This window comes from Coenobita brevimanus, chromosome 46 (genome assembly GCF_032717465.1).
Source record: "Coenobita brevimanus isolate Jiangsu-jjx chromosome 46, ASM3271746v2, whole genome shotgun sequence".
NCBI lineage: Eukaryota > Metazoa > Arthropoda > Malacostraca > Decapoda > Coenobitidae > Coenobita > Coenobita brevimanus.
Genome location: NC_136999.1, coordinates 54,995,195 through 55,022,484, shown reverse-complemented (window position 1 = coordinate 55,022,484; position 27,290 = coordinate 54,995,195). Strand labels below are relative to the sequence as shown.

The 27,290-nt window shown below is 42.4% G+C and overlaps 2 protein-coding genes across 2 annotated transcripts in view; one reads left to right on the top strand and one right to left on the bottom strand.

Annotated features, from left to right (window-relative positions):
- Window positions 1-3,221, top strand: part of LOC145398767 (uncharacterized) — a 36,626-nt gene extending 33,405 nt beyond the window's left edge. Inside the window, exon 2 of the mRNA XM_080271577.1 lies at window positions 2,391-3,221. Coding sequence (XP_080127703.1) covers window positions 2,397-3,182 — 786 coding nt within the window. The 5' untranslated portion in view covers window positions 2,391-2,396 and the 3' untranslated portion in view covers window positions 3,183-3,221. The remainder of the gene's footprint in view (window positions 1-2,390) is intronic.
- Window positions 3,222-8,414: 5,193 nt separating this feature from the next.
- The window catches only part of Usp10 (ubiquitin specific protease 10), a 69,683-nt gene continuing 50,807 nt past the window's right edge, over window positions 8,415-27,290 (bottom strand). Inside the window, exons 7-10 of the mRNA XM_080271571.1 lie at window positions 26,340-26,501; window positions 19,848-19,958; window positions 14,588-14,714; window positions 8,415-8,695 (exon numbers count right to left, since the gene is read on the bottom strand). Of these exons, the coding sequence (XP_080127697.1) occupies window positions 8,415-8,695; window positions 14,588-14,714; window positions 19,848-19,958; window positions 26,340-26,501 (681 nt within the window). The remainder of the gene's footprint in view (window positions 8,696-14,587; window positions 14,715-19,847; window positions 19,959-26,339; window positions 26,502-27,290) is intronic.

The following is a 27,290-nucleotide window of genomic DNA, read 5'->3' as shown; positions in this document are numbered from 1 at the left end:
TATCTTATTGACTGGCAGTCTTTCTACTTTCTCTTTGACTGGCTGGCATTTTGGCTGGCTGGCTGGGTGGCTTTCTAGCAGACTTTATTTGTGTCTGTTTATCTGTTTGGCTGTCTGTCTGGCGGGTAGACTGACTGGTTGGTTGGCAGGCTGGCTTTCTGCCTGGTAGGCTGACAGGCAGCTTTCCTGACTGTCTGTCTGTACAGTGCTTCTACAGATAATTATCATGGTGATTACAGTTAGTACATGATCCCCACTCAAGCGTATGGAAGTGAAACTTGAACGATGTTGCAAGGACACAAGTCAAGAATGAGAGTAGTATGAATGAGTTATGCGAGCGAAGCATGTGAGTTGCATGGAGAGACAGACAATGTGGAAGAGAAGGAGCTTTGTGGTGTGGGTGTGAATGTGATTGAAAATGTTAAGAGAAATACTCTTTGAGCTGGTTCGGCCGTGTGGAGAGGATGGAGAATGAGAGAATGACTAGAAGTGTAGTAGTAGTAGTTGTTCCTTAGGCAGTCTGACCGAACAGTCCCGAGTCCCTAAGGAAGGCCATGGCCGAGACCGGGCTTTCCCACAGAGCTTCCAAGGAGTGCATGCTGCGCTGATGGCGTAGGTAATTGTGTGCAATGCAGTCCTCCACAATGTGCTTGATAGTATGGGGCGCCATGTCATATCCTGGACAGGCACCAGCGAGAGTCATCTAGCCTCCCCTGGCAACCCAAGAGGGCCGGATGTTGCCCACATCTCAGCCTGGCCAGGTGGACCCCGTCCCCATGAGGGAGACAGGATCCAGAAGGGTGAATATCAGGAGGCCGCGCATGCAGCTGTGTGTCGTCTCAAAGTGACTGAATGGAGCGGCAATCGATCTGAGTATGGACATGCTTCTGGAAGCTGGTCTGAAGCGGGCGAGGGGGGAGTGATGACAGTGTTGCTTTGATGTTCCTTGGCGCATGTGGATGCGCTGCCATGCAGTATAGTGGACGCTGTAGGTTTGCGGAGGCTGCAGCAAGAATTTGGGTGCCTCCCAGGTCTAGGTGATCCCCGACTCAGAGGACTCTGGTTTCCCGATGGAGGTGGTCTGTGGGTACCACAGCTGTGCAGCCCGTGATTATTTTCAGGGCCTTGCTCTGCACGGTCTGCAGAGTGTTGCAATGTGTTTCAGTGAGGTCAGGAGCCCAAGCAGGGCTTGCACTATTCATCACCGAACACATACATTGCTTTTACACTGTGGTGGTGGTTTCCCCGTTGTGTCCGAATGTTGCATGGGCAAGTGATCTCAAGGCATCGAGTCCCGGTGTTATTTTACCCTCAATGCTTGGGATGTGTTGTCTAAATGACAATGATGTATTGCATGTCACACCAAGGATTTTGGGTGGGTGTGCGTGTGGTATGGGAGTGCTGCCCATGGTGAGATGTGGAATGCGACTCTGCTCTGCTGGCCAGCTTGTGAGAAGGGCCACTGTACAGTAGACCCGGCAGGGGCCACCTCGAGCCTGCTCATTCGCGCAGTGTGCCGAGGCAAGGTTGGAGGATGTGTGCAGCTGTGTATCTGTGGTGTGTGGGGTGAGGGCATGTCGTGTATGTATAGGTTAAAGAGTGCAGGGGACAAAACAGATCCTTGGGGGACACCATTTGTGAAGTTTCTGATGTTTGAATACTGACCGGTAAATGTTACATGTGCACATCTGCCTGGTAAGTAATTTGCCAACCATCTTTTTGTGTTATTGTGCATGTTTGTCTTGAGTATTTTGTTTGTGAGGTTATGGCGGGGGATGGGATCTAAAGCTTTGCTAATGTCTAGTGTGACTATATAGGAGTGTTCTGTGTGGTGACCTAGCTGAATTCATGCTATCAAAAACTCTCTATGTAAGTTCTGTAAGAAGAGTGTTTGTGGAGTGTAGTGGCCTAAAGCTATGTTGTGATGGGGCTAGGGGGGTGTGAGGTGTAACTAGTTGTAGTACCAGTCGTTCAGTGACTTTAGAGGGGGTGCAGAGGAGTGTGATGGGGCGGTGTGAGGAAGGTAACATGGGGTCTTTGTTGGGTTAAGGGTTAGTGATGATAATGCCATGCTTCCAGATGTTGGGTATTATGTTGTGTGAGTAGCTGTAGTTTGATATGTTGGCGAGTGTTATGTGAGTGAATGGAGGAGGAGGGGAGGGGAAGACTCATGATAAGTTGGAGTTATGGGGTGGATGATTATACTGTATGAGTTGGCGGGAGGACAGCCTAATGACAGAGGACAGGCTGACTTGGAGGTAATCTGGTTGTGGCCACCCCATACGGGATGAAGGCATTTGGCCATAGATACTCGTAGACATATAGATATATAGAATACAGTAAGGACTGTGAACATGTTAAAGCCCTGAAATTTCAATTTTTTATTTCAGATTACCATGAATTTGGCATCTGTGATAATGAAGCACAGAGCAGGATTTCAGACCTGCAGATGGCTCCATGGTTTAAGCAGTTTCACAGCACCGGGATGTATGGTTGCTGTTCAGGCATGCAGTCGGCTAAAATCACATCCTACGTGCATTACAACTGAACCTGTGTACAGGAAGCCAAGACTGTTGTGTGTTACTTCTGGCCTGGGAGGTTCTTCTAATGGTATTCTTTCAAGGACATTTTCATCAAGGCTTTTAAAAAGATTTAAAAAAATATCACCAGAAGACATTCAAAAGAAAGATAACTTAAGTTCTCACTATGAATTAGTGTACACCACCAGTATGGTATCTTACCTGCAGCTGGGGTTAGGTGGTGTTCACATTGTTGGTGCTACTGTGTTGGGTACTTTGTGTGCTGCAGCTCTTGGTGTCCAGCTGCCTAATATTGGGTTGCTTGACCTTTATCCAGTAGAATCATCCATATTTATTTTTGTTAATGCAATGCTTTGTCTTGGTGTGTTGAAGGTAATTGCCTACCATCCCATCAGGATATATTATAGTGAGAAGGACAACCATTTCATGGCAGTGTTCATGGGAAAGCATCCATTTAGTGTGTGGATGTTGGGCATCCAGCCTGGAGAAGTAAAGCCAGTGATCCCGACGAGACTGGCCAAAACACTCATACCCTGGCATTCAAATATCTTTATCACAGCTTCACACAAAATATACCTTAATGAAGTTAATTTTAAATATCCAGTTTATTACAATAAATTGTTAGGTTATGATAAAGTCTAAAGGCATTGGTAAATCATTCAGTTTGATGATGTAATTTATACAGTACTGGCAGTACAAATATGCGATTAGGATGTGTTGCAGAAAATCTATTGTAAAAAAAAAAAAAAAAAAATGGATTGGTTATAATATGGGTTTAGTGGGGATACATCAGGTGGACAACCTGTTACCCTTATGTGACTTCACCTAAGTTTACCCTAGTCCAAAACCAGCCTAACCAAAGTTCATAACCACACAAAACGTTGTTTCACATGGGACCTCCAAAATGGTTCGTATATCGCACGTTAATAATTCAGTGATGATACACTACAATAATGACCTGGTATGATTGTCTGATATGTGATTGATTGCTGTAACAATTAATGAAAACTTGTACCCAGTTTCAGGTTAAGGATTGCAGACCACTGACGTTATAATTATGGTCAGCATACAGTATAATGATCCCATGCAGACATGCTGCTACCTGCATAAGCCAACTGTCATACTTCTGAGTTAAGATGGCTACCCCATATTTACATGCACAAGCCCCTTTCCGAGTTCTCGGCACAATGTCCTCCTTCCTGCCACCCTTTTGAAGTCCCCATGTGCCTGTCCACTCCCTTGCATGTCCTGCTGCAGTGATACGTCTCCCATGTGTTACATAACTATCAAGTGTGTGCAAGGCCATCAAAACATCATCTTTATCACAAAATAACAGTGCAAGTGCATGAAGTTGCAGTGTGCGATATGAAATGGAAATATTATTATTGTGTGAAATACTGAAACTTATAACTTGGGGAAACATCAGGTAAGGGTGCTAACCCCAGTGGAAAACATGGTACTACTGAAGACACCAAGGGCAAGCCCAAAAGACTAAGGCCTAGCCTTTGATGTGTTATATTGGACATAATTTAAGTGCCATAAGGATGAGCACAGGGCAAACAAGATTGCAGAAGCCCTTAAGCTGCCCCAGTACATGGTTTCTACTGTTGTATGTCTATGTATATATATATATATATAAAGTCTATTCTAGCTGTGGCAAAGAATTCGTCCATCCTGACCACCAAGTGCCTATCAAAGCCTAGGGATCCCATTATGGAGATAGAATGACAATTCAGGTGGGTGGCAGAAATGTTGAGTTTGTAGGTTATGTGGCCTTTGACCCCCAACTTATCTCCATTAAACCCATAGTAAAAAGACATTGATTTACGATTGGTTCTGGTTCTTGCTTGCTGTAACCTAGTCATACATTGACCCTAGGGCAGTTTTTCTAGCCTCAAGTGGGATTGCAATTTTTACCCACATTTGACCGCACATCTTTTTCCCCGTATTTGGCATCTCTCATCTTTTACCCACATTTTGTTTTTCTCTTCTCACTCAGTGATGGTTACTCAAGGTAGGGCCAAATGTTACCAGGGATAGGTGTTAAAAAGTTCAATAGACTGGGTCCTGCTTGCATTACCTGCTGCTAGATCGTTCAGTACATTGATATTTACTTTGTTGCTGCTATCCGATGGCTATTCAGCTGACAACAAAAGACCTTTAGAATGCATAGATAAAAGATGACAACAACAACTGTTCTTATACAGTACTTTATTGTAACATTCAGTATTTACAGTACACTATTTTTGTCATCTCTCAGAAAAATAAAAGCATGATTTATGTTTGGAATTCAAATTACCCACTCCTCTGTAACCTGTATTATAGGAACTTTTTACATACAAGACCCCCAGTAGAGAGAGCAAATTTCTTTTAGAAAAGGAAATAATCATATGAGATCTACAATAATCTTTGAATATTTCACAATTACACTGGTATTAAGTGGTCATGTTATGGTTACATGAGTCTGGGTAGTTTTTCCAGTTAAAAGACAAAAACAATAAACATACTGTACTGCCATTACATACTACCTTTTTATAATTTCCAGTTACTCATGTTAATATGTCAGTGTTATTTCTAGTTGAGCCTAGTCGTGGAAGATCCATTTTGAAACCCTGACTGACTTGTAACATTTCTTAAAGATGTACAAATGTTATTGTAGTTATGCTAGACTGGTATCACATCCAACCACTACAGCTGTGATAAGTATCCTCATTGTATTGGGTTAATTATAGGATACACTACATGCTGCACACATTTTAGACAATTAAATCATGGTCAGTACGAGTACAATTAACTCACAGTACAATATGTGGAGCAGTCACACCCATCTTACTTATTTTCAATCTAAGAAGCTGGAATGTTACTGTAAATAAAACTAAACTTTTTTTTTTTGTTTTGTTTTTTTATAACTTAAAAACTTTATAGAGTGACTGCCTTCCTATGACTGAGTACGACAGTGCAACAGTTGTGGTAAGCTTATCAGTGCATGATGTTCTGTCACACTTTCACTCCTACACACTTGCATTCAAACTAGTCTTAAAATACAATATTATACATACTAGAACAATGACTACATAAAATTCCTCACAATAATGATTCACAAGGTTTTCTTTAGAAGTAATACATTCCCAGATATTATGGAATAGAAAAATAACCCAAATACTTTAGAAAATACTGTACCTTATTTTGGCAGAGAGCTGGAAGTGTAGTTACTTTGTAGTGGACAGAGTATAGCTAAATACCACCTACATTTTTGTCTGCCACCATTCACTTCGATATTTGTTTGGGACATTTAACATTGCAATTTTCCTGCCTGGTAAGACACAAGAGAAATACCTGCACCTGTCTTGCCTACAGTTCTGGACATTCCACTTCAAATATATAATTTACAGCAAAACTTCACATCACTACACAGTGCTGGAAAATTTAATACAAAATACCACAAATCATAGATCAGGTAAACAAGATATTGAATCTCAAGAGGTAACAACCATTAAATCAACATCCTAAACAAATAATGTAACAATAGATGTACAGTATATTTGAGGCATCTATGACACTTTTTACTTTCTATTCCTTAAATCTAAAGCCTGACAAGACATACAATGTGCACTACTTAAATACAAGATAATGCACTGCTCACATACAAAACAATGCATTGCTCAGCAGCAGCAACATGCACCACTTAGTTACGGGACACTGCAGTGCTGTTACAACATGAGAGAATGCACTGCTCAATAGGCACGTGCTGGTCATGAGATTTATGATTAAAGTTCAGATCTCCTGCCCCAGCTCCCATTCAATGTGGAAAAGTTGTCGCTATTAGAGAAAGCATAGAAAAACAAAATGTTTACTATCTTCTGAAACTCAAGTAACAAAGACAGAGGGCAAATAAAAGGTTCTGAAACTCAGGCGATTAGGGAGGAAAAAAAAAAAAAGAGCAGGAAATATTTTTTCAATGAAGTAATGAAATGGATCCGTGGCTTGTTCAATACAAGAATGTATGAGCAATATCAAATAATCAGACCAGCCTGCAACATGAGTTAACACAAGAGCCAGACATATGGGATGGGTTTTAACCACAACTCATTGCTGACAAACCAAAGAAGCTGGTCATCACTAGGGCCTGGTACTTGGCACTCATACTGAACCAAAATTTAGATTTAACCTTAATCTGTCTTTTAAAGTTTAATATAATATCTGTCAAAGTACCTAAATTACTGGTAACAGATAAGTGCCAATCAACCACACGTATAATACAGCTGAATGTCTGTGATGAAGAGAAACCCTGATCTATCAAATAGGAGCCCCCACAAACTCCTGAAAGTTGCCAGTGTTCACCGGATCACTAAACTGCGTGGGGTCACTACCCATTCAGAGCTGGTATTGCTTCCTTTAAAAAAATTTCTACCAGGATTATTACTCATGCATAAAGCATTATACCAGTATTATATTCATCGTAGATATTTTACTGATGCTCTAAATGAGATTTACGATGAAAAGCTCTCCACGGAGTTTACTAAAAAGCATGAAAGCTTACTGTGTGTTTTTGCATTCAACACATTATTACAAAGTGTTATGAATGTCAGTTGTTGGAAAAATATATCATACAGTTCCCAAAGATTGTAATCTTTCATCTGGCAAATCCTGACATGATTCTACCCATCATACACTTAATAATAGTAAGAATTGTACGGCTGATATCTTACGGGGCTGAGATCAGCCGACCCCAATTTTTAAAGGCATGATATTCCTCTTGCTTTGAGAAAACGTCTCAGTTCTGCTACAGTTTATTTTTCCACATATATTTTACCTGCGCAGTGGACCATGACACTATATTTTCTGGAATCATCCGGTAATTTCATAAGGTACGGGAGTCAGGTGTGGTGTATACACACTGTCAGAACCGCCCCGGGCCCCTGGCGGCGGGCGCATAAACTACGCCACACTACTTATTAGAAAGGGCCTCCATATGAGTTCAGTGGGTTAATACGATCTTCAATTGTTTACGTACCATATATCTTATGTAAGATACAATTTCTTTATACTCATTTACAATTTTTCCTTACTGATGTATTTTCACCACCTAAAAAAAATGACTGTGATCAATACTTAGGCTACATAATAATTGCATACAGACTGTCCCTAAACTGAGATGGACGCAACCTTCCATTTCTATTATATTTTAATAAAAAAAACACTTTTTTCTCCAGTATTGTATGTAGATAAAAAAAGAAAATCTCCTGTTTTCAGTAAAGTAACAGAAAAATTGTATTATAGAGGGTAATTCAAGTTGACCCTGCTTTTGCATTTTACATTACCTAGCGAGCGGTGGCATCTTCTTCCAGTTTGTGGGGGCTCCTACTGTATTCATGCCCCCAGCTCTTGTGGGAGCAGGAATAAAGGCAAGTACATTATCTTTCTGTGATGAGTACACTACTTTAATGACAATATTACTACTTAAGAATACACAATCTTCAACACAAACACATCACTCGCAATATATAAGGCAGAGTAATATATATCTCCTGCATTTGTTGAAATGTTTTTACAAAGCTGTTAGCGTGACCAACATTATTATCTACGTCTTTCCCCATCTGTGGTGTTATTCAGTACTAACTAATAACATATCTGACAACACCCCAGTGCATCACAGGTAACACACACATAAGACTCCTTCACTCACAACCCACACATGGTTATTATCATGACCACTTCCTCAACCACATACACGGTAACCCTTACCACTACGCAGAAACAGCTGAGGGGATCAATGGCTTTGTTTAAGGGTAGGGAGGCATGAAGGCATGGTCTAGGAGGGAGAGAGTACCATGAACATGACAGTGGAATATGGCCATCTTTTGGAGAGAGAACTCATGACTTGGTCTTGGAGGAAGGACCTACCATGGTGTCAGCACGACGATAAAAGAGTAAGTAGGGAACCCTGGGTGGCACATGGCGCACGACATTGGTTTCTGGCACTTCCTTGATGTAACTGTCATCACAGCGCAGCCAGCAGTTGTAACCACTGTGGTAAATGTCAGCAACATAGTGACCCTTAGTGGCTTCCTTTCCATCATGATACACAACTGCCAGCAGCTTGTACTTACGCTGCAAAGCTGAGAACTTGTTTCGGCTCTGGCTGGACATCAACTCTGAAAACACGTCAAAATTCCACGTTAACTGGCTTCAATATTGATTCTTCAAGTATAAGATGATAGTAAAGGAGCAAGACACAGAGTACAAAATTATTCACTTCTTTAACTAAGAGGCTTGTCTTTCTCTGTTAGTGTAGCAACAAACAAATACCTAAGACAATGTCCTTTGTAAAAGTTCCGTTACACAAGCCTTGTCATATCCATCCATTCTATCTAATTACATTATCCACCATTATCCACAGTCACTTTTCTACTCTTGTCAATCAACTTCATCTGCATTTTCTAATCTTACTTATATGCAATCCACATACATTAACAAAACACACATTTTCTCATTGCTCTGCTGTTTTTATATCATGCCACATCAATGTCCTGTGCTCAAATATGGTACAAACTCTTTAATTACTGTACTTGTAATACCCACTTAGTAATTTCTATTCTGAGCATCCAGGGGGACTGTTTTTTACTTTTAACCCTCTCACGGTTATCATATACGTCAAACGCATATGTTCTACTTACCCTCCTCACAGTTTCCATATCCATTTAAGATGCATATGAACCACTGGATGACAAAACACAAGAAAGAAAAAGCATATGATCTACTTTCATATGCATTATAGGCTTGTTTGTCTAGCAATGGTGTACCCAATTGTAAATGTGTGTCTTGCAGGTCCAAGTTGTTAGTGACAATCTATTACTTTTTGTGGCAAAATATGAATTGGAGCAGATGGGAGACATGGAAGGTGTGTGGAAGGAAGAGAAGACGGAGGGGGGTGCAAGGAACAGCATGGTGGACTGAAGAGGTGAGACAGGCTGTGGAACAAAAGAAGAAAGCATACACTGAATGGATGAGAAATAGGGGCGTGGAAGAAGTTGAGAGGCGGAAGAGAGAGGTGAAAAGATTAGTAAGAGTAAGAAGAGAGTGGATGAGGAATTTGGAAGGAATCTGAGTGTAATGTGGAGGGACTGTAAGAAAATGTTCTGGAAAGAGGTGAAAAGAGTAAGACAGGGTGGAAGTGAAGTTAGCAGGGGAGTGAAAGATAAAAATGGTAGATTACTAGTGGAGAAGGGAGAAAAAGAGAGCAGATGGAGAGAACACTTTAAGGAATTGTTGAACATAGTGGATGGAAGTAATGCGAGTATAAGTGGCTGGGGAATGGCTGGGAGAAGGAGGGAGGTGAGAAGACAGGAAGAAATCAGTAGGATGGAAGTTGTGGAAGCAATGAAGAAAGTTAAATCAGGGAAAGCCCCAGGAATTGATGGAGTGTGTGGTGAAATGCTGAAGCATGGGGGAGAGATAGTAGTAGAATGGATGTGGAAGATGTGAAGATTGGCCTGAGAGGAAGGTAGAGTCCCAGAGGATTGGAAGTCAGGTATAATTATTCCCTTGTACAAGGGAAAAGGGGAAAAAGAAGTGTGTGGTAATCATAGGGGCATTTGTCTTCTTAGTATAATAGGAAAAGTGTATGGTAGGATACTTATTGACAGAGTTAGAGAAAGAACAGAGAAATTAGTTGGAGAAAAACAGGGAGACTTTAGGAAGGGAAGAGGCTGTGTAGATCAGATATTCATTCTTAGATCTTGAGTGGAAAAGTTTCTAGAGAAGGGAAAGAAGTTGTATGCGGCTTTCATGGATTTGGAGAAAGCATATGACAGGGTGAATAGACAAGGATTGTGGAAAGTGTTAAGAATATATGGAGTAGATGGGAAGTTGTTGAATGCTGTGAAGAGTATGTACGATGGTTCGAAGGCTGCAGTGCGTGTGGATGGTGAACTAAGTGAATTTTTCTCTTTGAAAGTTGGGCTGAAACAGGGATGTGTCATGTCTCCATGGTTGTTCAATCTGTACATGGATGGGGTAATAAAAGAGGTACAAGGTAGGGTAGTGGATGTTGGAGTGGCCCTGGTGAGAGAGGATAGTGTTTGGAAACTCCCTGTACTGTTGTTTGCAGATGATACTGTGTTGTTGAGTGAAGACGAAGGGGAGCTGCAAGGCTTGGTGGATGACTTTGGGAGAGTGTGTAAGAAACAGAATCTAAAGGTGAATGTGGGGAAGAGTAAAGTGATGGTCTTTGAGAGAGGTGAAGTCAGTGAATGTACAGAGAGGCTGGATGGTGAGGAATTGGAAAATGTGAGTACGTTTAAGTACTTGGGTAGTGTGATGAGTAAGGATGGAGGTTTGGAGGGTGAAGTGCTTGAAAGGATACAGCAGGGAAAGGTTGCTGGTTCTTTGAAAGCAGTGATAAGAAACAGGGAAGTGAGCATGGAAGTGAAAAAGTTACTACATGACAGTATTGTGATACCAACTCTAACGTATGGAAGTGAAGCTTGGATGTTGTTGGAAAGACACAAGTCAAGAGTGAGAGCAGTGGAAATGAGTTATTTAAGAGGAGCCTGTGGAGTCACATGGAGAGACAGGCTGACGAATGAGGATATAAAGGAGCGTTGTGGTGTGGATGTGGATGTGATAGGAAGCATTATGAGGAACACACTGAGGTGGTTTGGCCATGTGGAGAGGATGGAGGGTGAAAGACTGACGAAGAGAGTGTATGTGAGTGAGGTGGAGGGGGGAAGAGGGAGGGGGAGGCCGAGGATGAGCTGGAGGGATGGGGTGGAGAGGTATATGAGAGAGGGGGGTGTGAGTTGGGAGCAGGGCAGTGAAATGGTGGGGGACAGGGCGACTTGGAGGCGATTTGTTTGTGGCCACCCCAAACGGGATTGAGGTGTCTGGCGATAGATAGATAGTATTACAATAAATCTTGCTTTGATTGGGAAAAGAAAATAGTATATACTATAGAAAATTTTCATGTGCTCTATACACTTAATTACTCAAAGACCGCATAATATGTTTATATTACTTTGGTGTCAAAGAGAAGACGGATTGTATTTAACATAATGATATTTTACTTCCTCAAAAAGTTCCAATTTCTTCATGAATGAATTCAGTTTAGTATTCAAGTGCTTATTTCTACATAAACTTATAAATTTACAGCTGGAGAACAAAAAGCCACACCTTTTTGGCTTTCCAACACAACTAATGAATAATTGGCATCTACAGTATTAGGGCCTGTTCTGTAACGAAAAGTATAACCTATACTTTCAGCACGGGGGAAGTATCTGGCTGGGCTGAAACCAGGAGGGGGAGTAGGGATGTGCGGGTCAGGTTTCCTGAAGGGGTTAACAGCAACAACAAACCACTCCCTCAAATATCTTGCATATAATTCACAAATATCACGGCTATTCTCTCTCTTATGTTTTCTTCCATGCATTTTTCATTTCCAATCACAAAACAAGGGTAACATGGTCAGACAGTCGGTACTGTCATAAACACCTAAGCAGCCTTCTCTCAACAAGCATGTAATACTGTATACAGTGATCCATTGGTTATAGCAGTTTTTGTTTCACTGAGGGATGAAAAGCTGCATTCCTGCCATTGTAGTGCATTTTTCGGCAACACTGTTATCACGCACCTGAGCTGGCTTCTGCTGACAATGATGGTACAGTGTCTGTGATTCTGGGGGATTCAAAGATGAGACCCTATTCAATGAGTTAATTCCAGGTGGTGGAGACCACTAGCTCTCCAACCCCTAACCTCAGAATCCTTTGCCTTAAGTCCACTGCAGGTCTCTGTGGTATGTGTTTCTTCCTTATTGTGCCCTGTTCATCACTTCATATTAATACAACCATGCCTGTATGTGTTTCTGATACAACCATGCCTGTATGTGTTTCTGATACAACCATGCCTGTATGTGTTTCTGATACAACCATGCCTGTATGTGTTTCTGATACAACCACGCCTGTATGTGTTTCTGATACAACCACGCCTGTATGTGTTTCTGATACAACCATGCCTGTGTGTGTTTCTGATACAATCACGCCTGTATGTGTTTCTGATACAATCACGCCTGTATGTGTTTCTGATACAACCATGCCTGTGTGTGTTTCTGATACAACCATGCCTGTGTGTGTTTCTGATACAACCATGCCTGTGGGTGTTTCTGATACAACCATGCCTGTGGGTGTTTCTGATACAACCACGCCTGTACGTGTTGCTGATACAACCATGCCTGTGTATGTTTCTGATACAACCATGCCTGTGTGTGTTTCTGATACAACCATGCCTGTGTATGTTTCTGATACAACAATGCCTGTGTGTGTTTCTGATACTGTACTTACCGTAACAATATGTTTATATGAAGTGGGTGTAAACTGTCATAAAAGGAAAAATTTGGCAAACACTTGGGATGCCTGGTACTGGTACAAATTTGGATACATCTCCTAGGTTCAGTCTTTCATTATTGTGTAATTCCCCTATTCCCTTACTGCACGCCATGTTTGGTACCATTTACATGCAAAAACCAAGGGATTACTCTCACTCTTTCTCTCTCTCACATGTGTGTGTGTGTGTGCGCGCGTGCATGCGTGCGTGCGTGCGTGTGTGTGTGTGAGAGAGAGAGAGAGAGAGAGAGACACACACATACACACACGACAAGGGTGATACTCTACACTGAGACTTCCAGAATAATTTTGTTATTACTAAACTTACTTTAAGTGAAATTTTTAAAGTCCTTTTTTCACTTTAACACAAAAACTGCAGTTACATCAAACTCGGAAAGGGTTTTCATTCAGCACTGATGCTTAACTGAACCTATTGTAAAACTAATATATTTTTGGTGCAATTTATTCACTGGGATGGTTGTTTTCTCCTGAACTGTCTTTCTTTGTAGCAGTCAAGTGTAGTTTTTTTTTTCTCTCTCTCTCTCTTAAGGTGACCCCATAGTCAAGAGAAAATCTTAAGCTGAATGAAGAGAATTTAAAATACATAATCAATAATCCAGTGCGACTGAACCATGTGATACCCAGTCAGCCCTGCGCTCATGAAACAAGAACATTTTTTTTACCTGCATGTCTTTCTAAACTTCAATGTTGGGGAGTTTCTCAAATGCAGTATACAACTAACAATGACTGAAGTTCATAAGCCTGGAATATCACTTAATTCCATTCCCTAATAGCTCTGTGTGTGTGTGTGTGTGTGTGTGTGTGTGTGTGTGTGTGTGTGTGTGTGTGTGTGTGTGTGTGTGTGTGTGTGTGTGTGTGTGTGTGTGTGTGTGTGTGTGTGTGTGTGTGTGTGTGTGTGTGTGTGTGTGTGTGTGTGTGTGTGTGTGTGTGTGTGTGTGTGTGTGTGTGTGTGTGTGTGTGTGTGTGTGTGTGTGTGTGTGTGTGTGTGTGTGTGTGTGTGTGTGTGTGTGTGTGTGTGTGTGTGTGTGTGTGTGTGTGTGTGTGTGTGTGTGTGTGTGTGTGTGTGTGTGTGTGTGTGTGTGTGTGTGTGTGTGTGTGTGTGTGTGTGTGTGTGTGTGTGTGTGTGTGTGTGTGTGTGTGTGTGTGTGTGTGTGTGTGTGTGTGTGTGTGTGTGTGTGTGTGTGTGTGTGTGTGTGTGTGTGTGTGTGTGTGTGTGTGTGTGTGTGTGTGTGTGTGTGTGTGTGTGTGTGTGTGTGTGTGTGTGTGTGTGTGTGTGTGTGTGTGTGTGTGTGTGTGTGTGTGTGTGTGTGTGTGTGTGTGTGTGTGTGTGTGTGTGTGTGTGTGTGTGTGTGTGTGTGTGTGTGTGTGTGTGTGTGTGTGTGTGTGTGTGTGTGTGTGTGTGTGTGTGTGTGTGTGTGTGTGTGTGTGTGTGTGTGTGTGTGTGTGTGTGTGTGTGTGTGTGTGTGTGTGTGTGTGTGTGTGTGTGTGTGTGTGTGTGTGTGTGTGTGTGTGTGTGTGTGTGTGTGTGTGTGTGTGTGTGTGTGTGTGTGTGTGTGTGTGTGTGTGTGTGTGTGTGTGCGCATAATACTGATTCTATACTGATAATAAATGGACCTACAAAGAAGAAAGATAAGCCAGCCTCAAGTTTACCTTTTGTGATTTCTAGGTCAATAGGGAAATTGACTCTCTTGATGACCTTCTGGAGGCCACCATCCTTGTCATAGATGAAGCGCTTCAGCTGCAGTATCAGAATGCTAGGCAGGTGTTCCAGTACAACCTGTAACATGCCATATTAGTAACCTTTCTACTGTGAACAAAACAAAAGCAACACACATACATTTAATGAGACAGGACCAACAAAGCAAAACTTATACCATACTTACAGAAACATCATTTGGGAGTTGGCCTTGACACAGTTGACTTCTTCACTGAGCTGGAATCTTAACCAGGTGTCTAAATTAAGTTAATATGTGGTAGGTGGGAGCACCCATCATTCACTCACTCTGTGTAGTGTTGCCTTATGGTCTCTACACTGAGTGACAAGTCAAATGGTTTCCTGTACCCAGGAAACCATCTACTATGCTAGGTGGTAACCATATAACTGGGGTTTCTGGCAGGGTTAAATGTACCCCAGATACCACTCTCTAAAATCACTAAATTATGGCAAATGATTTGGAGAGCCTCAAAGGGCCCAATACCTGCCCAGGGCCCAAACCAAATGGGCAGATTCAGAAGCGTGGCCCACTGAATTGGGCAAACTTAGGTTGTCGGGACGTTGCTACTCCTCACCCTGCCCTAGGGTGGGAAAGGAGGTCCGGATGATGATAATGAATACTTGTCAACAGCTGTGTATTAAGCTTGGTCTTTGACATTACAGTACAAACTTGTGGCTGGTTTTTATAAGAATTATGGCTGTGTGGGTAGTTACCAAGCTGGTTACATTTCTCTTATGGTAGTACCTCCCTGGGTCAATGGTAACCAACCCCTACTGTACTGTTGATGTCAATAAATACCAGTTGAGGAAATACATAAATCTTACACCATTATATAGTACAATCCCTGACATCAGGTACCCAGACAACCGGACATAACAGATGACCGGGATAATTCATGAACTGGCAAATATATAAATGAAAATGTAACTGTGCACCACTTTGAATGCCCACCCCTGCATTGGCTAGTCGAGTCACATGTCACATAAGACCGGGAGATGCGAGGCAATGCGAGGTGAAGACATTTTTGGTCAAAGTCATTTCCTAGTTAATCCTCTTCCCAGACCCCCTTCCCCCTCCTCTAATTCAGCCACCCTCCATACCTTCACAAATCACCAGTCTGCTTACCATCACCAGTCAATAGACAAGCACTCTTGCTGCTGGGTTATCGTGTCATGACAGACGGTGATTTCCACACCCCATGATCCCTAAAGTGTAAACTGTTCACCTTGGAACAGAAGCTGGGCATATGCAACAGACTTGAAAAAAGTGAACATCGCAAGACACCGATGAATTCCATGATTTATGATTTCAAGCTACTGGGACACCCAAGCCCATTGATTTTTTTATTTGTAAAAAGCAAAATGAATAAATCCACTGAAAAATGGTATACAGTACTCTTCATCCGCCGAAAATGTAAGGTACAAGTGCAGTTTTGTACCTAACAAACCCATCAACTACCCTCAAGCTTGCATTATCTACCACTATCTTGGCAAGTTCATTCTGTCAAATATTAATCACTATTTTATTCACAAAACACAGAAAAACATAGAAATAAATCTTGAACATTTATTGGTATACTGATGATTTGGAAAGAAATGCTGTACAGTATATTCATTAAGACTCCCTTGTTCACACATCAGCAGCGGCACACCCATTTCTTGCTCCACTGACTGCTGTCACTCCACCCCCACTGAGCTGTTTTGCAGATAACAATAAAAAGGTACCGAACAAATTGCAAGCACAGTAATTTTGTCCATCAAAACAAACCTTCATTTTTATCAACTAGATTTTATCTTCTCTGCCACTGCAAATGTGTGAACAAGAAAGTCAAAAGAAATCTACTGCACAACATTTCTTTCCATATCAGTTCACCAATAAAAGCTAGAGTTTACTTTTCCATGATTTTATGAATACAATAATGAATATTTAAGAAAATGGATTTACCATGTGCATTTTGCACTACTGGAAGACACTGCAATCATGTGTGTTACATCTATAGGATGTGTTGAAGAGGAGGTAATGTTTCAAATGAAAACTGTTAGTGCAGCCCCGGATAAGGGGTCTATCTATCTATCTATCTATTGCCAGACGCCTCAATCCCGTTTGGGGTGGCCACAAACAAACCGCCTCCAAGTCGCCCTGTCCCCCGCCATTTCACTACCCTGCTCCCAACTCACACCCCCCTCTCTCATATACCTCTCCACCCCATCCCTCCATCTCATCCTCGGTCTCCCCCTCCCTCTTCCACCCTCCACCTCACTCACATACACTCTCTTCGTCAGTCTTTCACCCTCCATCCTCTCCACATGGCCAAACCACCTCAGTGTGTTCCTCACAACGCTTCCTATCACATCCACATCAACACCACAACGCTCCTTTATATCCTCATTCGTCAGCCTGTCTCTCCACGTGACTCCACAAGCTCCTCTTAAATAACTCATTTCCACTGCTCTCACTCTTGACTTGTGTCCTTCCAACAACGTCCAAGCTTCACTTCCGTACGTTAGAGTTGGTATCACAATACTGTCATGTAGTAACTTTTTTACTTCCATGCTCACTTCCCTGTTTCTTATCACTGCTTTCAAGGAACCAGCAACCTTTCTTCCCTGCTGTACCCTTTCAAGCACTTCACCCGGATAAGGGGTGAGTACTGTATTTAATGCAATGATATTGATCTCTGTGTGGGACTGCAACAGGGTTGTGTGATGTCTCCATGGCTGTTTAATATATACATGGATGGCGTTGTAAAGGAGGTGCAAGGTAGGGCAGTGGATGTGGGGCTGGTTCTAATGAATGAGGGTGAGATATGGAAGATTCCGGTGTTGTTGTTTGCTGATGATACAGTACTGTTGAGCGAAGATAAATGGGAGTTGCAAGGTTTAGTGAATGAATTTGGGACAGTGTGTAGGAAGAGGAATCTGAAAGTTAATGTAAACAAGAATAAAGTTATGGTGTTTGAGAGGAATGAAGTCACAGAATGCACGGTGAGGACAGATGGTGAGGATATGGAGAATGTGAGTGCATTCAAGTACTTGGGTAGTGTGATGAGTAAGGATGGAACCTTGGGGGATAAAGTGCGTGAAAGGGTACGGCAGGGAAGGAAGATTGTTGGTTCACTGAAAGCAGTGATGAGAAATAGGGAGGTGAGAATGGAAGTTAAGAAGTCACTGCATGATAGTATTGTGATCCCTACCCTGATGTATGGACACGAGGCATGGACCTTGCAAGAGGGGAACAAGTCAATGATGAGAGCAGTGGAAATGAGCTACTCGAGAGGAGCATGTGGAGTGACGTGGAGGGACAGGTTGACGAATGAAGAAGTGAAAGAACGTTGTGAGGTGGATGTGGATGTGGCTTAGAAGATTACGAGAAATACACTGAGGTGGTTTGGACATGTGGAGAGAATGGAGAATGAAAGACTGACTAAGAGGGTGTATGTAGGTGAGGTAGAGGGAGGGAGAGGGAGGGGAAGACCGAGGATGAGGTGGAGGGATGGAGTTGAGAGGTAAATGAGGGAGGGGGGAGTGAGCTGGGGGGAGGGTAGTCAAATGGTGGGTGACAGAGCGACTTGGAGGCGTTTTGTCTGTGGCCACCCTTTGCGGGATTAGGGCGTCGGGCTATAGATAGATAGACAGAATACATATTGCCTATGTATAAGAGTACTGTATGTATGTGACGTCTGGGAAAAATTGGTAACTGGAAAAGGAAATACCCCAAGCTTCCCAGCTAACTGGGATTGTACTGTACATTGTTGAGAATGAATGGCCAGTTTTGTGATGACCGCCTGAAATACTCTCATTATTTCTGCTGGCTTTATTCAAATCTATCACATTCTGCATAGCCATGTAAGCCTGACTGGTTTTATTGGACCCTGGCCATGCACAGAATTATTTATTACCTGAAGCCATCTTGATTGTCTATATTAGAGTAAGATTATTCATGGCTTTCACCACACTTCTCTTTTAGCCAGCCTAAAAACCCAATGAGCCAAGGTGAATGCAGTGCTGCCTGCTTATATTTCCACCACAACCCTGAGTATGCATCAGGTAAATCCCTAAAGAAATGCCATTAGGCTGGGGAATTTTGATATGAAGATGGAGAGATGTATGGGATATATGCAAATCTTTAACCCCTTAAACGCGGCCGTGTACAGTCGTTCCCCCCCGAGTGGCAGGGTTGTATCGCGGTCTGAGTACCTGTAGGAAAATATTCGCTAAAAATCAGAGATTAACCCTAGAACATTATACTTGGTATGGCAAATAGTACTTACATTCAGCTTTCTTCAGAGACAGGTGTTGGGCCTTCGTGGACTACCCAAAGACTTGTGGAGACTTGCAAAGTTGGGTAACCAAATCTTCACTTTCACACCTCCAGCAACCCGGTTTCCCCTCTACCACAGCCTCATTCTGTCACAGTAAACTTTATACTACAACGTAAAGGTAGTAAGGATTCCGTATTTTTAAAATAAGCACTGAAAATAAGGCTAAAATCAACGGAGCGTATGGCCGACATGCAGTGCGGCGGCGGTCTTCCCGTCACTCAACAAACATTTCCATTTTCACAGCTAAAAACATGTATACTACATTATTTTCAATCATATTACTTCCCAAAAGATCACCACGGCGCGCTTTTTATTCTGTCTTACGCCCGTCACTTTATTCTCGTTCCTGTCGGCCGCTTGCACTGACTGGGAAGAGCTAGAACTTGCCATAATGTCACTTTGAAAGCCTGCAGTAAACTGACGCTAAACAGGGGCAAACCGTGAGAAAAAAAGCTAGTGTTACAACTGGGGAAACAAGCGTTTCCTAGTAGCATAAACTGCTTGTGAAAGGAGAGCGCAGATTTACAGTTCTGAGCGCTGCCATGTATCACAGCCAGGCTGGCCCCCCCCCCCCCGGGGGGGGACGCGATACTTGGCAACAACTGAGGTCAGTAGTACAAAGGTAAAGTATGCTAGTTGTAGCTAGAGGGTTGTGGTACTGATAGACAATACCAGCTGGAGCCTGATTGCCCGCGGTTATTCAAAATTTACTAGAATCGCAAACGCGACAATCCGAAATTATGTCCTTTTCGCCGAGCGTCGCAAACGCGACGATCCGCGTTTAAGGGGTTAATGAACTGAGCATTAATGTAAGCAGAGAAAACAAATAAAAACTGGATACTGAACTGGCCAAAATAAAGTGATAGTAACTCACCTGTTTGTATACAGTGACATCCTGGTTGGTCTTAGCGTCAGTGTAGTCCGGAATTTCTTCACGGCTCACCAGCTGTTCAAGCGCATCCTTCACACTCTCCACCTTGCTCGACTGTACAAGAAATTAATCGTTATTACACCATACAGCACACTTATTATAAATCAACAGTCTGTCAAATTAGGAATTCTGATGAAAAACAGAACACCAAGTGCCTTCATTTACAAAAAATATGACTAAAAATCATTGTTTTTAAATAATAAACTTATTTAGAAAGTTCATCATCCATTATATTTTCAGAGACTCTAATTCACGAGACATTTCATCATTGTAACAGTCTTTTATTCTGTATATTTCTTGACCCAGCAAATCAGTGTGGTCTGGTAACTCGTAACTCATCAGCTGCTCTAAAACATCCCTCACTCTTCACCTTACTTAACTGTATATTATACTCATAATTTTTACATCACACCATACATAAAATCCTTGTTCTGTTTTGTCTATTTATATGTTCTTTGTGGCACAGAAGCACAAAGTAAATTACCAATGATTACCTATTAAAGATGCACTGCTACCTAAAAAGTCAATTTACCAATCAACTACAGTATCTTTCTAGGAAGGGTAGTTTCTGTGGGGCGAACGTCTGGTGGGGATTTTTGAAGGATGCTGTCTGGATGGAGATTTTGGATGGCTCATGTGACCATGCTTTTGTGTATATGCTTGTGAAGTACAGTGCTAGGTGGTGACTTACTGTATGCTAGACACTCACACTTAGTGCAGTTGTTTTAAACAGCTTATCTTCACAACTTACTGTGGGATAATATAACATGCTGTAAACTTTAATTAATTGCTGGAAACATTCTTTAGTGCTTAATCTGATTTCTTAAATACAAAACGACTCTCACAGTAATGGTTTAACTAGGGTGAAACAAGGTTCAATGGTCAAAAGTCTATTAAATTCGTGGGTCTCCACCTCAGGTCGGAATTCAAGTACCTGTTTGACGGTAAGTGAGTACAATAATCATATGCTAGTACTAAAAATGAAAATATACCCATCTTACACTGACTAGGCCCAAAATATTGCCCTATTGCAGCTTATTTCACATCCTTGTCATAGTGCTTCATGACTAGTACAGTATTATTATAGTCGGTCATTACAACTCAGCAATCACGATGGGGAGGGGGCAATTTTGGTTCAGAAGGGTTGTGTAATGTGCCCCATTTAATGACCATCATTATTATAAATACATATTTGTGTGCAAAAGAAGTGGTAAGTAGTGACACACAGAAGGAAAGTAGCTGGTGCTATGAAGTCCTTGATAAGAAATAGTGGCTTATATGATGGAATGTTAGTGCCAACTTTAACATATGGATGTTGAGACTATGGTGTGGCATGAAATGAAAAGTCAAGAGTAAGAGCAGTGGAGATGGGACTGCCAAGGAATGTGTGTGGAGTACAGAGGGTGGGTAGGATTCAAAATATTGTGATTTGTTAAAGATGCTGGGTGAGGATGTCTGTGTACACCAGAATCAAAGAGAATGTACTGAGATGGTATGGTCATGTGGAGAGAAAGGATAACAACAGTGTAGTGCAAAAGGTACGTCTGTGCAAATCTGCAGGATGGAGGAGGCGAGGTAGGCCAAGAAGGTGGAGGGATATAGTGGATGTGTGTGAGGAAGAGAGGTATGGAAGTCAGTGAGGCTAGGGGACTGACAAGAGATCGAGCTGGCTAGATGAATTTTGTGAGACGTGCACGATCAGGGATTTGGCACCCCTTCTTAATATGACAGCGTTTAGACTGACTCTATCAGATAGGTTTATGTGAAGCTACAGAGTGTGGTGAAAGTTTATGGTGTATCAGATAAAGCCAGGATTCCGGGGGCGTGAATGGAAGAGTGACCCATTGGATAGGGCAAACTTGGGCTGTCTGGACACTGCTACTCTTCACACTGCCCTAGGGTGGGAAAGGAAGTCCAGAAGAGATTGATGATGATCTATCTATCTATCTATTGCCAGACACCTCAATTCCATTTGGGATTTATATACATACATCCATATATATATATTATATCATCATCATCATCATCAGCCATTTGAGTATCCACTGCAGGACCGGCCTATCCCGACCGAAGTCGGGACGATACAGCCAATGTATCTCTACCAAGAGGCTTAGGCTGCCTAGTAGAGATTGTATGTAGGGTGAGAAGTGCCTGTTAGTGTAATTGTAGTGTTGGAGTGGCTTTGGATGTGTGTGTAGTCTGTGAACCAAGTGTAATCGACCCACGCAAGCCAACTGGGTGCAAGCATACTTTATAGTAAGCGACACTGGTTCAACCACAGCACCTCTGGTGTCCGCCAATGCAGTACGTGGCCGGGTGAACACTCCCAAAGTTTATTACCCTGGCGGGGTGCAAACCCTGGCTCAGCCATGTATGAAACACACACTCTACCACTGTACCACAGAGGCTCCATATATTATATATATATATATATCATCAGCATTCAATCCTACACTGCCCCATGAGGAGCGTTGGAGCCCGGGGCTAGGCAGTTGGTCCCGACATTTAAGATGAGAGTGACCAGCCTCACTCATCCCTGAGTGGCATTACATGAGCAATAAACCCCAACCACCCCTTGGATATACACCTTCACCCGCTCAATCCGACTGAAGCACAATAATTACCCACTAAACCACCAGGCGCCAAAATTTGGTTATATGGTTACCACCCAGCATAGTAAATGGTTTCCTGGTGCACAGGAAACCATTTGGCTTGTCACTCAGTGTAGTCACCCACAGGCTGAAGGAAGTGGAAAGAATGAAGGAAAGAAAGACAGAAGAGGGAGTGGAAAATCACCCATAGGCAGAAGGACAAGGAAAGATAGATAGATAGATTGATAGATAGATATATATGATGAATGGGGATAGAGAGAACAGAGCAGCTGTAAACATGATTGGTTTTGGGGGGGTGCAGAGAAGGAATGCAGTGCCAGGAGACGTGACACTCGCACAGGTGAAGAGTGCTGTGAAGCGGCTGAAAAATGGGAAAGCAGCTGGGGTTGATGAGGTGAATGCAGAGCTGCTTGAATGTAGTGGAGAGAATGGAATGAAGTGCTTGTTGGAGATATGTAAGAAGGCATGGATGAGTGAAACTGTGCCTGCAGAGTGGAGAAAGGCTGTGATTGTACCCCTGTACAAAAATAAAGGTGAATGAAGTGAGTGCAAGAATTATCGTGGCATAAGGTTACTGTATGTGGTAGGGAACGTATATGGAAGAATTATTATAGAGAAAGTAAGAGAGATATCAGAAGTCCTAGTGAGTGATGAACAGGGTGGCTTTAGGAGTGGCAGAGGATGTGTGGACCAAATATTTGCAGTGAGACAGATAGCAGAGAAGGCTTGTGAGAAGGACCATAAGGTGTTTATGGCATTCATGGATCTGGAAAAAGCACATGACAAAGTGGACAGAGAAGGATTGTGGAAAGTTTTGTGCATGTACGGTGTAGAGGGTAAGCTGCTAGGTGCCGTCAAGAGTTTTTATGATGGTAGCGAAGCATGTGTCAGGGTTAATGGGCATCTAAGTGAATGGTTCAAGATCAGTGTGGGCATGCGACAAGGTTGTGTGATGTCCCCATGGTTGTTCAACGTATATATGGATGGGGTGATGAGAGAAGTGAAAACACGAGTAATGGAGAGAGGGATGGCATTGGTAATGAATGGTGATGGATGGAATATCTAAAATTTGTTGTATGCTGATGATGCAGTACTGCATGCAATACCAGACAAGAACTTGGTAGGCTAGTGCAGAGTTTTGCTGATCTCTGTAAGCGTCATTCCTTGAAAGTAAATGTAGAAAAGAGTAAAGTGATGGTTATTGAGAGAAGGTAACTCCCAGTGCAATGTAACAGTGAATGGAGAGAGACTGGAATTGGTGAATGAGTTCAAATACCTGGGTACAGTGATAGATGTGAGGAAAATGTGCAAAAGAAGTTGAAAGTAGAGTGACACAAGGAAGAAAAGTAGCTGGTGCAATGAAGGCCTTGATAAGAAACAGAGGCTTGAGTGTTGCAGCTGCATGAGGCTTACATGAAGGAGTGTTAGTGCCAACTTTAACATATGGATGTGAGACTACGGTGTGGCATGAAAATGAAAAGTCAAGAGTAACAGCAATGGAGATGGGACTGCTGAGGAATGTATGTGGAGTACAGAGGCTGGATAGGATACGAAATAATGTGATTCATGAAAGATGCGGAGTGAGGAAGTCGGTGGACACAAGAATTGAAGAGAGTGTACTGAGATGGTATGGTCATGTGGAGAGAATGGATAACAATAGAGTGGTGAAGAAGGTATATCTGAGTGAATTCAAAGGAGGGAGGAGGCGAAGTAGGCCAAGGAGAAGGTGGAGAGATATGCTGGATGAATGTGTGAGTAAGAGAAGTTTGGAAGCCAGTTAGGCTAGGGAACTGACAGGCTATCGAGCTGGCTGGATGAATTTTGTGAGGAGAAGTGCATGATCAAGGATTTTTGGCACCCCTTTTTAACGTGGCAGCGTCTGGATTGACTCTGTCGGATACGATTACGTGAAGCTACAGAACGTGGTGAATGTTTTTGGAATATCCGATAGAGCCAGGATTCCGGGGGCTTGAATGATGAGTGAATGGAAGCATGGCCCATTGGATTGGGCAATTTTGGGCTGTCTGGAAATTGCTACTCCTCACCCTGCCCTTGGGTGGGAAGGGAGGTCCAGATGATGATGATGATACATATATAAGTGGTAGGTGGGGGCGTTCACCATCCACTCAATCAATGCAGTGCTGCTCTCGGGTGTCTATCCTTTCCTCCCTTCCTTCCTTCCTCTTCCGTCTTTCTTTACTTTTCCTTCTGTCTATGGGTGACTCTTACACTTAGTGACATGCCAAATGGTTTCCTGTACACCAGGAAATCATTAACTACACTGGGTAGTAACCATATAACCAAACTATGGCACCCGGTGGTTTAGTGGGTAATTAAGGAGCTCCAATCAGATTGAGCCGGTGCAGGTTTATAACCATGGGGTGGTCGGGGTTTGCTGCTCACGAAATGCCACTCAGGGATGAGTGACGCTGGTCACTCTCATCTTAAATGTCAGGACCATCTTGCCTAGTCTAAGGCTCCTACACTCCTCGTGGGGCAATTCTGGATTAGATGATCTATCTATCTATTGCCAGATGCCATAATCCCATAAGGGGTGGCCATTTGACTTTGAGTTATTTGTTTTACGGGGAGGGGCACTAACCCTCCACCAACCCACTTGTTGACACGTAGGAAGCACGTATGGTTTGGTTATATGGTTACCACCCAGCGCTGTAAATGGTTTCTTGGCTTACACAAAACCATCTGGCTTGTCACTCAATGTAAAGGAAAGAAAAGCAATAAGAAGTGACAGGAAAGATGGGAGAAATAGGAAGAAAGGAGGGCAGGTACAGAAAAAGAATGATAAAGGCAAAGGAAGAAGTAGCAGCACTACATCAAGTGAGTGGATGATGGTCGCCACCACTTTTTTTTTTTTCATTAATCTAACCTAACCTAACCAATCAAACCTAATCTTGTATAAGGTCATGCCGTATTAACTGAAATAGCTTTAATATACAATGAATTCGTAAAACCCACAGTCACAACTCAGACATCTGCACTGGACAGTCACCATAGCTAAACTAAATCCAAATTCATATGAAGGGCCTCCCTTTCCTATTTAGGCAAATTAGGTATGAAAGGACTGGCCTAAAACAAAGGAAACTGTATGAAAGTCACTCATTGGCCATGATTCATTCAAAATGACAGCCCTTCACATCGGGTTGCTTATTGGCCGCTGCCCAAGGCGGCTCTCAGGCATTTGCAAGGGCTGGGTGAAGCACCCCATTTAATGACCATTAATTGGCAGTGCCCATGAAAGTTTGGTGGGCTCCAAGGCATTCATTACATACCAAATCCGTTACACTGAGAGTCTACTGTAGTCTAATGAAAGAATATGCTAAAAGTATGGAGCCTTTTCACATTAGTACATTTGTTCATTATCTGAGTTTTGTTCCTTACAGCTAAAACAAGGACTTAATCACAGAATGAATCATGATATTGTTAAAAGACGTAGGCATCTGGTTCTAACCAAAGCATAAATAATGGAAAACAGTGAAGTACTCATCCGATGAGACTTAAGGAGAATCTATCACTTATATTTGATGCTTTTATTCCTCCTTCAAGGAACATCAGGGCTTGAGACTTGGCTGCTTAGTTCAGATATTTAAGGTGAATGGCCAGTCACTTTCCCCAAAGTGACAGAATGTGAACAACAAACCCCAACCACCCTTCAACTGGAGCTCCTTAACCCATAAGGAATTCATTTTGGTTCCAGAGGCACCGCTCAACAAACTGGTTATAGGTAATCCTACAGTTTGTCATTCAGTGCAGTCACCTGAAGGCAGTGCTATATAAAGTAAGTGGAAGGTGGGGAATGGTTTACCTGAATGTCAAGAGGCAGAGTTGTGAATGGCTGTAGGTTGGCAGTGGTGAGACCGGCCTGGTGCAGGACGGAGCGCAGCTGACCCCAGAAGATGGCACTAATGGGGGATGGGGTGAATGATGCAGTTCGGGTCACACAGCAACGCTTCCTTGGACCCATCACCTGTAATACCAAATTTAATACCATTATCATCATCCTGATCCTTTTTTCTCACCTACAGATGAGATAAGGTACAATCAGAAAACAAGAGACAATGTATGAAAAAGGGTGAACTACCAAACACATAAAGGAGACCCCACAATAATGGATTAATTGAGGAAAGCCAGACCTGTTAAAGCCGACAGTCTGTTATATCTGAAGGTCCCCCCCCTCCCCCCCTGAGGTGGAGCTTCAGGCAGGTTTGAATATAAATAACAGCATATACTAGTCCTAAAAATGGAAACTATACTAATTTTACAATAACCTGACCCATAATTTTGCTCTTTTGCACCTTATTCCACATCCTTGTCATAGCACTTCATGACCAGTACAGTTTTACTAAAGTTTGTTATTACAACTTAGTGGTAGGTGTTATTCACTCACTATCCTGTGATATATGGCCACTGCATCACCCAGGTTAATTACCTTCCCCAGATGTTCCTTTTGGTATTCATTTACCTCACACACACACAACTTGAGTGGTGTTACCTCTCCACAACAGGTTTCAAATCCTGGCACAAGGAAGATGATCGATTTTTATGACCAGCATTGCACTGTAATATAAATATAAATTGTGTGTGTGTGTTCTTACCTTACCTAATTGTATCTTTACAGGAATGAGTCAAGCTCGTACTATCCCGTGTCTTAAACCATATTTATCGTACATATCCTTAAATTTGTGAATTGTTTTGGCACACACTATTTCATTCGGTAGTGCATTCCATTGATCAATTGCTCTGTTTGGGAAACTGA